At 37.1% G+C, this 15319-nt stretch overlaps 1 protein-coding gene across 5 annotated transcripts in view; it reads right to left on the bottom strand.

Moving 5' to 3' along the window:
• Positions 1 to 15319, bottom strand: part of TBC1D5 (TBC1 domain family member 5) — a 330026-nt gene that overhangs the window by 128446 nt on the left and 186261 nt on the right. For all 5 annotated transcript variants that reach the window (XM_072854018.1, XM_072854017.1, XM_072854022.1 and 2 more), the window contains 4 exons: positions 12737 to 12839; positions 6685 to 6773; positions 5155 to 5205; positions 4997 to 5066 (listed from right to left, as the gene is read on the bottom strand). In XM_072854018.1, the coding sequence (XP_072710119.1) occupies positions 4997 to 5066; positions 5155 to 5205; positions 6685 to 6773; positions 12737 to 12839 (313 nt within the window). The remainder of the gene's footprint in view (positions 1 to 4996; positions 5067 to 5154; positions 5206 to 6684; positions 6774 to 12736; positions 12840 to 15319) is intronic.

The following is a 15319-nucleotide window of genomic DNA, read 5'->3' as shown; positions in this document are numbered from 1 at the left end:
AAGTAGTGAACCCCACTGAATCGGAAACGTGTAAAAAGAAGGATGAGAAATAAAAAGGAACAAGTCAGACCTACCAAGAGAAAGATTGGGGAAAGGCAAATGGAGAATTAAGCTGTCAGGAAAAATGTTAAAGTTATAAAAGAGGGAAAATTGGAACAGTAAGAAGAGAAGATTTTGCAATGACTTTGGTGCAATCTGTCATCATGGCTCTGACCTGAAAGCTTCACTTTAAAAAACAGTTATTGTTTTTCTACCCTTTTGCTCAGTATATTGATAGAGAAGCATTATCAAGGTCAAAGGATTAATACTTTCAGAAGACTTCATTACAGCTTAAACTGTTGAAAGACAAATTCACTTGGTTCAATACAGTGAAAAGCACACTATTTTTAACATTCAATAACAAAGAAAGTTTTTTTTTTGTTGTATAAACTATCCCCAAGGTTGTTTCCTATGGTTATAGCCCCTCTTCAACCCCATTCTCTCTCTGTCAGCATTTTAAGAGGAAGGAAGAGAAGTACCCATATTTCACAATCATTTACAACATGGTTTAACGTTCAAGTGGGCAGCGAACATTTAATAATTTCTATCAAAAAGCCTATTTTTTATGTTGATCTCCTTTTCTTGAAATATTTTTTCTTAATTATTCCATTTCTGTACTGCAGAAAATAATGTATGATGCTGAGCAGTGATTTCAGGTAAAACGTTTCTATTTAAGGATCTGATCGATTATAAATTGTATCTTAAAATCTGCTTAATTGTTGCTTTGCTATGGCAATTGCAGCAAAGAGACTGATCTGTCTATTACAGTGCAGTGATTTAGCCATGCTATTGTGGTACCAAGACATATTCATTTAAGATGCCCTACCAAATTGCTTGACAAAAGCTCCCTCAGACTGTCAAATAAAGCTCACTGAAATGGCATACTTTCATTCAAAATCTTTTCTGTTCCACCAAACAGAAATTTAAATTAAAACATCTAGCATCTTAGGGGCTAAAAAGAAATGTTGCTACTTAAATGCTAAAGTTCTTCACAGTTGCAGGTACGTTGAGAAAGGATATTTCTCCTACCTCCTACCTTTTAAAATTATTCTACTAACAACTTCTTCATTACCAAATCAGGCAGCCTTCTTTTTACCCTGATTTTTATTTCTGCACTGTATGGCTATTTCTTATTGTTGTTTCAGACACATTTCATTATTTTCTTGGTCACATGCTAGAATGCAAAATACTGAAAAAGGGTAGCCACTAATCTCCTAACCTAGATAGAAAAATACTCTAAATTATGATATGATAACATTGCCTTAACATTAAATGCCAGTCTATAGTAATTTTTTGCATAAACATATCAATTTATATTTGAAACTAATCATAAAAGTCTGCAACTGTACACATTCATAGATGTGTTCCATCAGTTGGCACACATCTGGGGTATGAACTTTATTCTGGTGTATTCAAGTTGAGTTTAACTTCAGCTTGACCACTGCATGCACTCATAACTCTGATCAAATACAGATCAAAAGATCTGTATTTTTAAGCTTTTCTCGATTATAGGCATAGACTTTTATATAGAAATCTCCACATTAGAATCCTTCTACTTAGTTGAACTTGTAATATGAGAAGACTAGCTAATTACCCAGATTATCCTTTACACCATTAGTTGTCTGTGGGTTTAAAGCCATCTTTACAAAATTAGAAGACAGACTCTTAAACACTGGCTCAAGTGTCAAAAGACTCTGAATATCAAAACTAATGCAAGCTTCCTCTTACGGAGGAGTGCCAAAACTGGAGTTATTTGTTACTTGCAGCATTTGTGCACCTTGGCATAATGCAGCACTGACACATTGCTGACTGTCAGACTGACTGACTATCAACATGGCTAAGTGCATCAAATAATATATGCTGGCTTGCCATTTTTAAAAGCATGAGATAAGTAAATGGTATCCATCAAAATGCAGTTCATCAGCATCTCAGAAACTAACCCCATTAACAGAAATCTTCAAAGCATGACAGAATCTGTGGGGACAACAGTTGCAATCAATAATCAGTGCCTTGATTGTCCATGCCTCCTGATTTGGTGCACTCCACCATGAAGCTCAGTGGGTGACTAGAGTGCATATGATATGTCTGTTGCCTCCTCTCACGCAATTTGGTTGAGAAAATGGCAATACACTTAGTCAGTTGAAATTGCTCCAAAAAAATCACATCAGCTGGTGTGAAAGAAACAGCCCAAACAGAAAGATGCTCAAATAAACTAATACAGCCAAGCCGCCAAAATGTTTAACTAGAAATGACTCACAGTGCCTGTGCCTGAAGCACAAAAGCCAAGTGGACAACACGATACTGTGCCCCTGCCCATACTCACTATACATTAAGTCATCTCATGAGACAAAACATCACTTTTCTTTTTGTGAGCTTCTAAGTCTTGGAAAACATTTGAATGCGTGGGTTTAGTCATCTACTGCTAACACGAAATATAAATGATCAATCCCAAAGGGATGTGGTTCACAATAAAAAGACAAAAAGAGTGATAGCTCAGAGATGTGCTATACTGTTTACAGGAGAGCATCAGGTTCACCTCTAAGAACAGTTTAAATATGGGTATCAGTGAAATGCAGCTGAAAAATTCAGATCAAGTATTAGGAACAGAGTCACCAAATCCTGCCACAAAACATTACCTACCACAACATGAACTGGAGTGGCTGGCAGTCGATACTAATACAGTTTATATATTCATGCATTTAGGAAACAAATGCTACAGCAGTAAAGAGAGGCTAGGACACAGTACAAGCATAAACCGTGGACAGATTTCTCTCATTAACCACTAGGGAATGGAGTAGCTGGAGAAGCTCCTCTAATGGCAATTGGGAGTAATGGAACCAACTGTTAGAGGCTATAAAATGTAACATGTCTCTCAGAGCACATGCTTTCATTGCTTCCTTTGTGAAGATTCAGACTTTATTATGTAGCTAACCCTCAAAGTCATGATTGTAAAAGGCATATGTACAAGAAAGGATTATTAAAGATTATACATGTTTGCAAAGAACAAGAACAAACAACTGGATATTAATCCATGCGCTTTGCATTGTTAATTTTTTATGCCATGAAAGGACTGGAAAGGGCAATGTAAACTTTCACCTTCTACCCAAGCACTGTAAAACTGTAAGCAGACCTAGTTATTTCCCGGAATAAAATTCAACCTCAGACTTCACCACTTCTGTCACAGAAATTGGAACAAATACATTTGAATACACTGAATTCTGAAAAGCTACACTCAGAGAAACATGTCTCACAGCTTTCTTGTTGGAATAAAAGTGACTATGTAATAAGCTCATAAAATTTGTATCTGTCCTGGTTTCAGCTGAGATAGAGTTAATTTTCTTTATAGTGGCTGGTATGAGGCTATGTTTTGGATTTGTGCTGAAAACAGTGTTGATAATACAGGGATGTTTTAGTTGTTGCTGCACTAGGCAAGGACTTTTCAGCTTCCCATGCTCTGCCAGGTGCAGGAGAGGCTGGGAGAGGGCACAGCCAGGATGGTTGATCCAAACTGACCAAAGGGCTATTCCATACCACATGATGTCATGCTCAGTATATGAAGCTGGGGAAGAAGAAGGAAGGTGACATTCGGAGTGATGGCGTTTGTCTTCCCAAGTAACCATTACACGTGGTGGAGCCCTGCTTTCGTGGAGATGGCTGAACACCTGCCTGCCCATGGGAAGGAGTGAATGAATTCCTTGCTTTGCTTTGCTTGCATGTGTGGCTTTTGCTTTACCTATTAAACTGTCTTTATCTCAACCCACGAGTTTTCTTACTTTTGCTCTTCTGATTCTCTCCCCCATCCCACTGGGGGGGAGCGAGCGAGCGGCTGCATGGTGCTTAGTTGCTGGCCGGGGTTAAACCACAACAGTATCTCATATGGTTTATCCTTAGTTACTGAGAATTATGTAAAAACCCAAATCCAAATAGTAATTTATAACTGTAGATAGCTTAGGCCAAGATACCAATGCTCCATGTCTAATAAAATATATACACAGATACATTTAAACACTTACAGAAAATAGAAGCTTTTATGTGAGTCTTAGGAGAATATCTTTTTCTTCACCAGACAGGCAAAACCACCTCTCAGACTAGTACTCCATAATTACAGTTTGCAAATACAGGTTTTGGTACACACATGTGGACATCCAAAACCAACCAAATTCTTATTAATTTTCTGTTAACTTTAGATACTCACCCCATGGTCTATGTGAAAAATGCTGACGTGAATCAAGCTGGAACTAAGTTTGGAGGACAGCTCTTTTAGGATATAACACACTGAAAGTCTTGGCAATACCTGTAATATGGCTATGTTTTGCTAGGGCCTTCTACACTCCATCACACAAATCATTTTTCAGAATTAAAAAAAGATAAATGTAAACAGAGAGAGAGACAGGGAAAAAGTATTCAAAGGAAATCTTGAGCAATTGACTGAGGCAAAATGGGCAGACGCAATTGTCCCTCATGCCATGCATGAAAAATGGTTACAGCAAGGTCTAGATGGTCCCTGCAAAGAAGCTTTCTGTAGAACTAAACTCAGAACACAGAAAAAGCTTTTCCATGAAAAGAAGCAACACACTTAATACAGTGGCATCTGTATAGCTACACAGGAGATTTGAGGGCACAGACATTCCCTCTGTTTGAATACTTTGAGGTCAAGAAGAAAAAAAAGGAAGGAAATGTAATGATGAAGTCAGAGAAAGATGCACCCTGACCTATGATGGACATTCTATGATCAAAGTTTTGCTTTCACAGCAAATTGTTTAGATTGTAAACAGTTTAAAACAATTAAAGTCTCAATAGGTTAAACACTGACTATATGTATTTATTTGACATGACATTTGCACAGGGTTTGGGCACGTACGTGTGCCTATGACAGGCCTTCTTTTGAATGCTACACAAGAACATCACTCATACATAGGAGAATCGGTGTTTGTACAACATTTTAGAGAATATTTACCTTCTGACTGTCATGTTCAAAAGTTGAAAACCAATGTTCTGCAGTTTTCATAAGACGTGTGAACATTGCACTGAAGGGGAAAAACCCAGAAACTTGGTGTTAAATAATGTATTACAAATAAGAGCAAATTAAATGTAAAGGAAGTTGTTAAAACTTACTAGGCATCATGTTCCAGATATTCAGGATTCAAAAGAACTTTCATTTCCTCGCTGAAAAAGGAACAGTGAACAATCCAAATGTGAATGTTTATTTTTGGTCAGCATTCTGCATGTACTATTATGTATTTATAAGCCAACTTTCATATAAAGTGCAAATGAGAAAACTAGCCTTTTTAATTAAAAAGAGCAACTCCATTGAACAAATGAAGTCTTTCCTTTTTATAAAGATCAAAAACAAATTAGCTGCCTTGTCTGCACTACAATGAAGTAACCATCTAATTATTCCAAATAACAAATTACTGAATGTCACAATGTATTATTTGAATATGCTTGATCTAGAATAATTGATTGCTGCACAATCTATCACTGTTTGTCCCAAAGAAAAAAATATGGTTACTGGTCAAATATGCAGTATCAAAACATTAATTTATTTTGTTTTAATAGCCTGTATTTTTATTGTACTTTAACAGCAATTAATCAGTGACAGCACCTCTTTTCCATCTACTTTGCTGCTTAGCTCTACTTTTTCAGTGGGGATGGAACAGAATGCTGTGCATAACACATGGTTATTTTAAGTTACTTAGCACTGAAGAGCATCTCCTAGGTAATTTCAGGATATCTAAGGACAGACATTGAATAAAAACACATAGTTGTAAATAACCTCCATCCTTATGCTTAACTGCCTTTGGACAATCACGTTGAGGGTTGCTAACAGAGGTGATATCACATAGTACACATAATTAAATTGGCTTTTATTCACTGCTGGACTCCAAAAGAGAGTGTAAAAAGACAAATGAAAAAAAATGACCTAAATATCACGAGTGATAGAAGAAGGCAACTAGTTTCTTTTTTAAAAAAAAAAAAAGGCTTTGCATATAGGGCAAAGAAAAAAGCATCTGAATTTGGTTGACAATCATGTGTGATGTAATATTTTATACATATGTGTATGATTACAGGCACACACACACACAGTTCGAGTGAAACGGAGAATCAATAGCTAAATTAATGTTACTACCAAGTCAAAGGATAGTCAGATATTGTGGCTACAACACTGCAGGTGATGAAAGAAATATCAATCACAACTATTTGTCTACATTGATTTTTTTCTCTTTTAAGACATGAGGAAAGGGAGTTGGTAACATGTCCATTCTATGACTGTAGTTCTCTAATCTGCCTCCACTCTGAAATGACAAAAACTAAACCATTTCTGGAAAGAAGAATGAGGTAAAACAGTAGGTATGTAAGCTTTTTGATTAAGGTTTCCCTTTAGGTTTCTTGTCTTCCCTTTTTTTGCCAGCCAATTGGCCCCTGTGAAGGGGCCAATGTCTACACTTTTAATTCCCTTTTCAGAAGCTGTGGTAGGGAAGATGAAATAAGGACATTCCCATAACAGCACGAGGATGCAACCATTTCTGATATCAATTTATCAATTATAAACAAGGAATTAAGGAACACATAGTTATGAGTTTTTGCCAAGCCAACTTAAGAAGGTGGATTTTTAATACTATACAAATAAAACACAATGCTTGCCTTGGTTGTGCAGCTTCACTGGCATGTGAAAAAGCTTGGTGGTCACAATGCAGGATAAAGACAATGGGAGCTAAAAGTTCATGCATACCCTAAACATAAAAGGAAGCAAAAGTACAGTAAGATTTTCCAGTCATATAATAGTTCATCATACATAGCATCAGGCAGCCAGCAATAATAGGTGCAGACTAACTAAAAGCAGGAACATCTACATTCTTAACAGAATGGTTTCATAATCAATGGCTTTTATCTTAAGTTCTGATTAAATCTAAGTGTTTATTCTTCTATAATATACGGAAGCAAGTTATTCTCCCTTTTCCTAACACAACAGACAACAAATTGGCAATGGTAGTCAACCCTGCACCTGGCAGTTTACTCCAAGATCTATGTTCATAAATATGAATTTTTTTAATGATAATTACAATCATGATCCACAGTACAAAGATCTGCAATAGGGACAAATTACAAAATTTAAAAATATTTTTTATTTGATAATGTTCCAAAACCAGCATAGCAGTAGCCTTTAGAAGAGACAAGGGCAGCTATTTGGGAAATCAGAAAATGAAACTTACATTCCTACAGACTTGAGAAATAAAATGGGTTTTTTGCCCTTTTTTTTTTTTTAAAGTCGTTACATCAATATTAAAAATAAACTCATTATAACACAATGCATAGGAGACCTGGTACTGTTCCATTACAAACTATTACTTATATGTGCAATCTATATTAAGACACAGAAAAAATATAGAAACATGCAGGATCGGAAAAGAAAAAATTGATGGATGGTTGAGGACTTGGGCCAGCATTAGAAGCATGGCTGGGCCACCCAGGCCAGCCATCGGTGCTTTTACCTGGAGCTCACCAGGAACAAAACAGGAGTCTTGATTTGCCTTGATTCACCTGGGGCTTGTCAATTTGTTATCAGAAGCAGAAGCAACCGCTTCAGGAAACAAGCAAACCAGTTGGCAAGCAACAATGCGCTGGCAGGTAAAACTACAGCCTGCAGAATGAAACCTCATCTTCAGCAGATATTCATCCCCTTCCCTCAGATTAGATCAGGGAAAAGGAGGATTTGCAGTATCATAACTGGGGAACTTGCTTATGTCAGGGGAGTTGGGCTCCCAGTGGTGGACTAGGACGGCAGGTAGGAACTACGCAAGCTACAGGTTGGGGTGTAGCCATACAAAAGAAGTAAGGGGAGCCCTTCAGTGATGGAAGGGATGTGGGATGAAGGGTTGAGACCTGCCTGGCTGCCTCCGGACACAGGGATCACTCCAAGGGGAGGAAACTCCTGGCCTCAGCCCAAAACCACCGACTACAGGCAGGGCTTGGTGCCAGGTGCCCAGGCTGCCCCTGCTGGGTCTCGCTCTGGGTGGAGTCCTTGCCCTGGCTGCAGGAGGAAGAGCGTGCTGCCAGCAGTGCTCCAGTTCAAAGGTGCAACTACTTCACCAAGCGGAGCCTCAGTCCCAACTCCAGGTCATGCTCTGGGCAGACAGGGGTGACAGGAAGACCATCTTGTCTATCCCATTGGCAGAAAGAGCATTGGGGCTGGCCCATCAAGCTCATAGACGTTTCAGGCTGCTGCTGGGAGTCAGATGATGGGTCCCCAGATAGGAACTGTTCTACTCTTATGCTTGTATTTCCAAGCTAGGAAGCCTCTCCACTTGCTTTTCCGGCCCCTTCAGTGATGGACAGACATGCACAATGAGAGTCACACGCTTGTGCAGCTACCCTGCTGCTTTGCTGGTATATCACTTGATATTCCATGTAGCATTTGAGGAGTATTCAATACCAGTGAGTTAGCTTATCAGCTTCATATGTATCAAACAGATCCATTAACTACTAAAAACCTTTAACTTTTATTGGAAATAATGGGGATTTTCCTTAAGTGGTCCAAACTGAGCAGAGAGGTAGATGTGGAAGCCCTCTCTAGATCATTATCTATTTTGAGTGTGCTTGGATGCATATTAGTCAGTCTTATCTGTTCTTAAGAGGAAATTTCAATACCTAGCAGTGGTGAAGAAAAAAAAAGAGGTTTGGAAATTTCTGTGTGTGCTATCAACTGAAATCCTAGGAAATTTTATTTTAATTTCTTCAGGACTGAGATGACTGTAGAGTTGCAGCAATAGCAGTCAGTTGACTGGGCAAAGCTAAAGACAGCAAAACGACTGAAGTTTGGAGTGTTTCTTTCTCTTCCCATTTCTGAACCTTTAGGGACTACTTCAAAAGATGAAGGCTAAACAGAAACTCAGTTAGGAAAAAAAAAGATTAAACCCAATGTAGCCCCTTGATTTCAGGAGCTGAGGTAAAATTCCCAAACACAACAATAGGGGTTAGATTACAAATTTACAACTTTTCTGAAAGTCTTATGGTCATACCAAGAGGGAAAGGAATAGGAGAGACAGGGAGATAGGTCCAGGATTAGACAGCAAGTGTAAGTGGCAAAAATATTTAAATAAACTGTAGATAACCTCGGTTGTACTTCCATACATACTCACAGCCCTCAGTTAATTAACAGCTCCATGTCTAATCTTTTATTCGCCCTGACATACTGACATGAAATAAGAGAAATAGAAATGCCAAAACCTTGACTATCTAATAAAACTACCACCTAAGCTGTAAAAATATAAACTGAAGAAAAAGAAAGAGGACATAAAATAAGAATTAGTTATAAAAGATAAAAGCACATCATGCATTCTTCCAACATAATAATATATCAAATTTATAATAAAGTAGAATCATAATGTGGCTGTCCACATACAACAAAAACAAAACAAAAAGATGATGAAATATCAGGATTTCAAAAAGATACCTCTGATCTTTCAGTTACAAGAGTACTTCAAATGTTTAGAGATTTTTAGCTTGGCAAGAAAAGCCACCGGTGTAATATGCATACACATATTTTTTCAATGCCGCAGTTTACTAAAACTCTTTAGTGTTAATAAATAAGTTGACAGAGCTCAGATAATTTTATGACACTTCCCAGCTACAACAAAATATTGATTTCATAATACAGTCTATGGTTTAGAATGAAAACCAAAAATACAGCATTTCTGCAATGAAAAGTGAATCAATGCATTTCAAAATTATATGGACTTCTCTAAGGGCAATCAAATCATGAGCGAACAATAGTTAGCCTGGTGATTTAGCTTAATTGTCACTATTTCTTTTCAGTGTAACTAGGACCAGAATTTTGGCACCACTCTTACAGAAGAATGCTAAGAGTAATTTTTACATATTCTTAAGTACAATATACTACTCTCTTTAGATCTTATATTTACAGCTGCTATTTAAAAATTCAATGATCCCAGTGAGGATTCTGTATTTAAAATCTGTAATACAGCTTCACAACATTCTACTCCATTTGACTAGGGACAGAAATATCTTTTTCCTCATCAAATAAAATGTTATTTCGCGCTAGTCAAAAAAACCACAAACCCTACTACAGAGACAACTTCCATGCATATATGCATATTAAACAAACATTATTGATTGTTTCTTGTAAGATTATATGCTGATGCTATGTAATAGTTTCAATAAAATGTTGTAAACTTCAGATACACTTTATTTACATTTATAAGGATAACACCTTAATTTGGGCTTTGTATTCAGGTCATTGCGGAGAGAGCAGCCTGGAGGTGATCTCTTATTGATGAATTAATGGTAACCTTCATTATTTTCAAGAAAGTATGCTAGGCTTTGATGTAGTGGAAATTATTATGGTAAGTGGGGCTTTAGTCAATGGTAAAAACAGGACCAATAAAAATAGCAGGACAGGAAAATTGACTGCAACATAGGTATTTGCTAAAGAGGGAAAAAAACATATCCTGTTGCCACCACAAACTCTACTTCCTCTTAGCTAATTCAGAGAAGGGTACTGATGGACATGAAAGAAACGTTATCTAAAAAGAGAGGGACATGGAGACAAAAAAGCAGGATTGTTACTAATAGGCTAACATGAGCATTAATTTAAAAAAAACCAAACCAACCCACCCTTTGAAAATGAGGTAAGAAAAAAGAAAAGCTCCTAATAAAAGTGACACACGTCCACAAAAAGAGAGGAAACCCACAATCATTTGCTGTTTTATGGAGTTGGCATAGCACCACAAGACTTGGGTGATACACTGAACATGCTTCACAGAGATTAAATCAACAGTTTTTCATGATCCAATTTTTTTTCATTTTCTGCACTTCACCTCTCCCTGTAGTCCTGTGGCAACCCCATCCTGAAATTACTGCACTACTGATGCAACACCAGTTGAAAACAGAGGTAAAGAAGTTTTCTTCGTCAACAGCCTGTAGGCTCGCAAAATTGAACCTGTTCTTTTATCTGCCTATGTTCATTTAGCCCACCAAGCAGTCTTTATTAAAGCTGAGGCATCAGGCAGTCAAAGTTCATTAATACCATTTATATAATCTCTGCAGTTTCAATTAACTCAGCAAGACATTCTACTACATGATAACAGTCTCATTAATTCAATAAAATCCCATAACTATTAACAATATGGTCTATGTTAAACGGGGTGTCACCTAGTAGAAAATAATAGCTTTAACAGCTTGTGATGAAACTCAGGGCTTTTTTTTTTTTAAATTTGATCTGGCTAAATATTCCATCCTTATGTAGAAAGGTATTATTTCTTGGTAAGGAATCAAGAGGATTTTAAATATGAGCAGAGGGTAATTAAGTCCTTTTAAGTCATATCAAAGAGTAAAATAATACTTCTTCTTCAATAAATGATAGACTAAATTAGCTGGAATGTGTTCTTCCATTTTCCCATCATCAGTACTCTGGCCTATGTTCACGAGAAATGGGAGGCTGAGTACTGCTGAAGTGTTTTCTTTAGCAGTGCCCTTCAAAATACAGCTCACAAATCCCATTTTTTCTTTTTAGACTGTAAGCAAGACTATTCCTTGCTTACAGTCTGTCAAACATGAGAAATAACCAGCTGATGGAGATTTGATATGTTTAATAACTATATATTTGATTTTTGATATAATCTGTAACACAGTTCTTCATACGTAACTGTTCCTTCAACTCATATGTGTTGGCCTTTTCATGAAATGCCACTAATTTCCTGGCTTGAGGGCCGGGTGGTCACAGACCATGCCTAAAAGCATACAGTGTCTTTTAAAAATCTTCACATTTACTGAACCTCTGTATTTTTGTCATGAAATATTTTTTTGTCTACGTGAAGTTTGCTGCGCTATAGTTTATCCTTTGTCCATGCACATGGTATCCCTCAGCCTGTCAGTCCCTACTCACCCTACAGTTAATAGCCTGGAGAAACAAATACAAGTATACTTATGTCGATAACTCTGCGTATTGGTCTTGCTACATTAATTTAGTATCAAGCTTATACTCACTTCAAAACCTTCAGAACAAATGTTAAATTAATTTAGCCCGCATCCCATATGGATGCATAGTTAGTGCAGCTTTAAGGCTTTCTTTACCGTTTTATCAAAAATGGTTCGAGCAGGCTCTCCTTCAGGTAACACTGTAAAAGTGGTATTTGTAGCACCCTTATCCTTCAGTCAAGAGGCATTTGCCAGCTGCATTGTATTTGGATACTACAGGGTTAGATACAGGATCTATTCGCTAACGTATCGCATGGCTTTAGCACTTTGAGGAAGAACGTAAAATTTTACATAAAACTTAAAGTAGTAACTTTGCCTAAATTTCAGAAGTCACTATTGATGTTTTTTGTTTATTCAGTACCATTTTTAATCCTGCTGCATACTTACTTTCTTTATCTAAGCACAGAAAATCTTTCTTTTTTTCTTTCTTAACCAACACTGAAGAAAAAGATGTTGTTTATTAAAAAATTTGAAGTTGGACAGCTTAGCAACCTTAAAGAAAACAATTTGAGGGATTGTCTTATGAGGAAAAAGCATATGTTACTCAATGAGCTTACTTTTCTTACTATCCAGCTGACAAGCAGCTCTTTGATTACTTCAGCATTATGATACAACTTCGGATACAACAGAACTACATTATTGTTAAACCGTATAGAAGATGTTGAGTCAATGAATGCCACCTGTACAGTATTTTCATTACCTGTTTATAAAGCAACTGCTCATTTTCTCTGGCGTAGCAGAACAGAACATCTGTAAGAATTTTCCTCACATTCTCTTGCTGGAAATACTGCATTTCAGGAAAGCTGAAAATGAAGAAATACAGCAGAAGTAAACAATATAGCGCACAGAATCTCAGTTGCTGGTCTTCTAGGAACGGTTTTAGGTAAGACAGCACCTCCCTTGTCTGCTTTCCCACCACTCTGTGAATTGTGGGTGCTGCTAGAGTAAGAATACTTTTAAAGAATTGTTGTATTTGTTTTGCAACCAAAATTCTGAACCATGTTCTTTAATATACATCAGTGTGCTACATAGACATGATGATATCACCAGTTATATTTAAATAAGTAATCCCTTTTAACGTTATGAAAACTAGAGATCTGCAAGAATGAAATACAATGGCAGACTGCTTTAATCATCAACTTCTTACACACAGCCAGTCCACTGAAAATTAATGACTTGGAGAATCTAATCCAAATAAAATGATGTACCATATGAGTATGTTCCCAACTGCCTAAAGGATCAAGTTCCTTTCCTCCTCCATGTCATGAAAACAAGTTGAGTTGAAGCAGAATGAAAGGAGATGGAATGAGAGGCAATGACTGAAGCAAAGATCTGCCCTCTCCCTCCTGCACACAGACTCTTACTGTCAAACCTAGCAGCCCAGAAGACCGTTCTGGTCCCAGGTGGCACAGCATCCCATAGTAACTTAACTCCAAGACTGTGCTCCACTGTCAGTCCCTCACCAATGAATCTAACACTTGCTAGGAACACTTAGAAAAGGAGAGTGATCAAAAACACCAAGCAGACACTTCTCCCCTAAAAAAACCAAGTCAGTTAAAACGAAAACTGTTGCAAACAGTTACCTGTTCATTAATTTGATTCACGTACTGGACAAATAAGCACCAATGATCAAATCTCCATAGATAAAACCCATACTTTATATGACATGCTCCCATTTTTTTCATCTGTGTTAGGTTAGCAACTGTAACTGGATCATTAGCCTGCCCTGCAGTTTCACGAATGGTGCTTAGCCCTGCTCTTCATTTTTCTCAAGATGAAAGTTGGGCAAAAGAAGAGTACAAGAGCTACAATATGGTAAAGGAGTTTGTAAAATTTCCAGTTCTAAACCGGAATAAAATGGAAGAAAGAAGCGTATGTCAGAAGAAGCATATATGCAAAGGTTCGATGTCATGAACATTTGAAAAATGACTAGCATTTTAACGACAAGATTATTAAAATATCTCACAACCAACAAGAAAACCAGTATCCTAACTGTCTTCAGCTCTAAGTAAGCTCCAGTATATCTCACTAGCATCTTTTGTGATGCAACATAATTAGCATTTCACTGTCTTTACTAGCTGTCTCAAATAAACTTTAAAATTATGAAATCATTTGATACTCTGGCAGGGCAAATATCCTCTAAGTGAAATAGAATGAAGTGGAACCAGTATGAGAATAAAGGAAAAAAGCTTCTGGGAAAATCCTGTTATCTGCGTATAATCCAGGAAAATGTAAATATTTACAATCTGTAACTATTCTGAAGCAACTCTCACCTGTGCATCCTGCTCCTTGACTGTTGGAAGTAGGAAATAAAATGGTTATGCAGGACGGACTTTAATGAATAAGTGCACAAACGAAAATGTTTTCATGCTTACCGAAGAAGTAACCAGATGGCAAAAAATATTTCATAAAGCAACCAACCCAATCCACATCCAGCTCTGTGGAGTAGTAACAAATAAAATAAAAAATTATCTGGAAAGGTATAATACAAAAAAGAAAGGAAAAGGGAAAGTCGGATAAAGAAAACCAGAAGAATACTTAAAAAGACAACAAGAGTAGGACTCAGGCTAGATTGCTGAAATAAAGCCTATAGTACTGTCAGTTTTAAAAGGAAATCGCATGGATTGCAGGTAAATTTTCTTCAAGCTAATTTTGTTTTTCCTGCTTCCCAAGTCTGAGCTACAATGTTAAACTTTAGACCAGTTACATTAAGGCTGTTGTAAAGCCTGTCATGGAGAAACAATATAGGGAATTATAATAAATTACTTCAGATAAAACTATTAGTGTTAATAATTACTGTGGTCATCTCACAGAGGTGATGACAGTTAAGCACAGAAACATAACTAATTAAGGCTAGAAAGGTGCTTTGAAATCCTTGGGGGAAGGACCTGAACCAAGAGCCAAGGCAGAGAAGACACCGTGGCTTAAACACAGCAATGCTGAGTCCTGAGAAAGGCATTGGGATGAGGCGTGTAACGTTTTCCTGGCACCTGGTGGGGGGAATGGTAGACCAACATTTAGAAACTTGTATGCACTTCTACTAATCATATTACTGTAAAGGAAGGACACAGCTGAGACCAAAAGTGCATTTCAGCAGATGGCAATCGACATAATTTAGGGGTTTGAAGCGATTATTTCTGAAGGACTGTTATTCAGGCCTGCCCTATGAAGTTTAGGAAGAGAAGACTAACAAAGAAAACTCAAAAATACACAAAGATATCTGTGAGGATCTAGTAATACCAGAGATTGTGACAGAAAGGATAATAACAAACTCAGGAATAAG

Source organism: Ciconia boyciana, chromosome 2 (genome assembly GCF_034638445.1).
Source record: "Ciconia boyciana chromosome 2, ASM3463844v1, whole genome shotgun sequence".
Classification (NCBI taxonomy): domain Eukaryota; kingdom Metazoa; phylum Chordata; class Aves; order Ciconiiformes; family Ciconiidae; genus Ciconia; species Ciconia boyciana.
The sequence above is the reverse complement of the archived record's forward strand: the minus strand, read 5'-3'. Positions and strand labels throughout refer to the sequence as shown.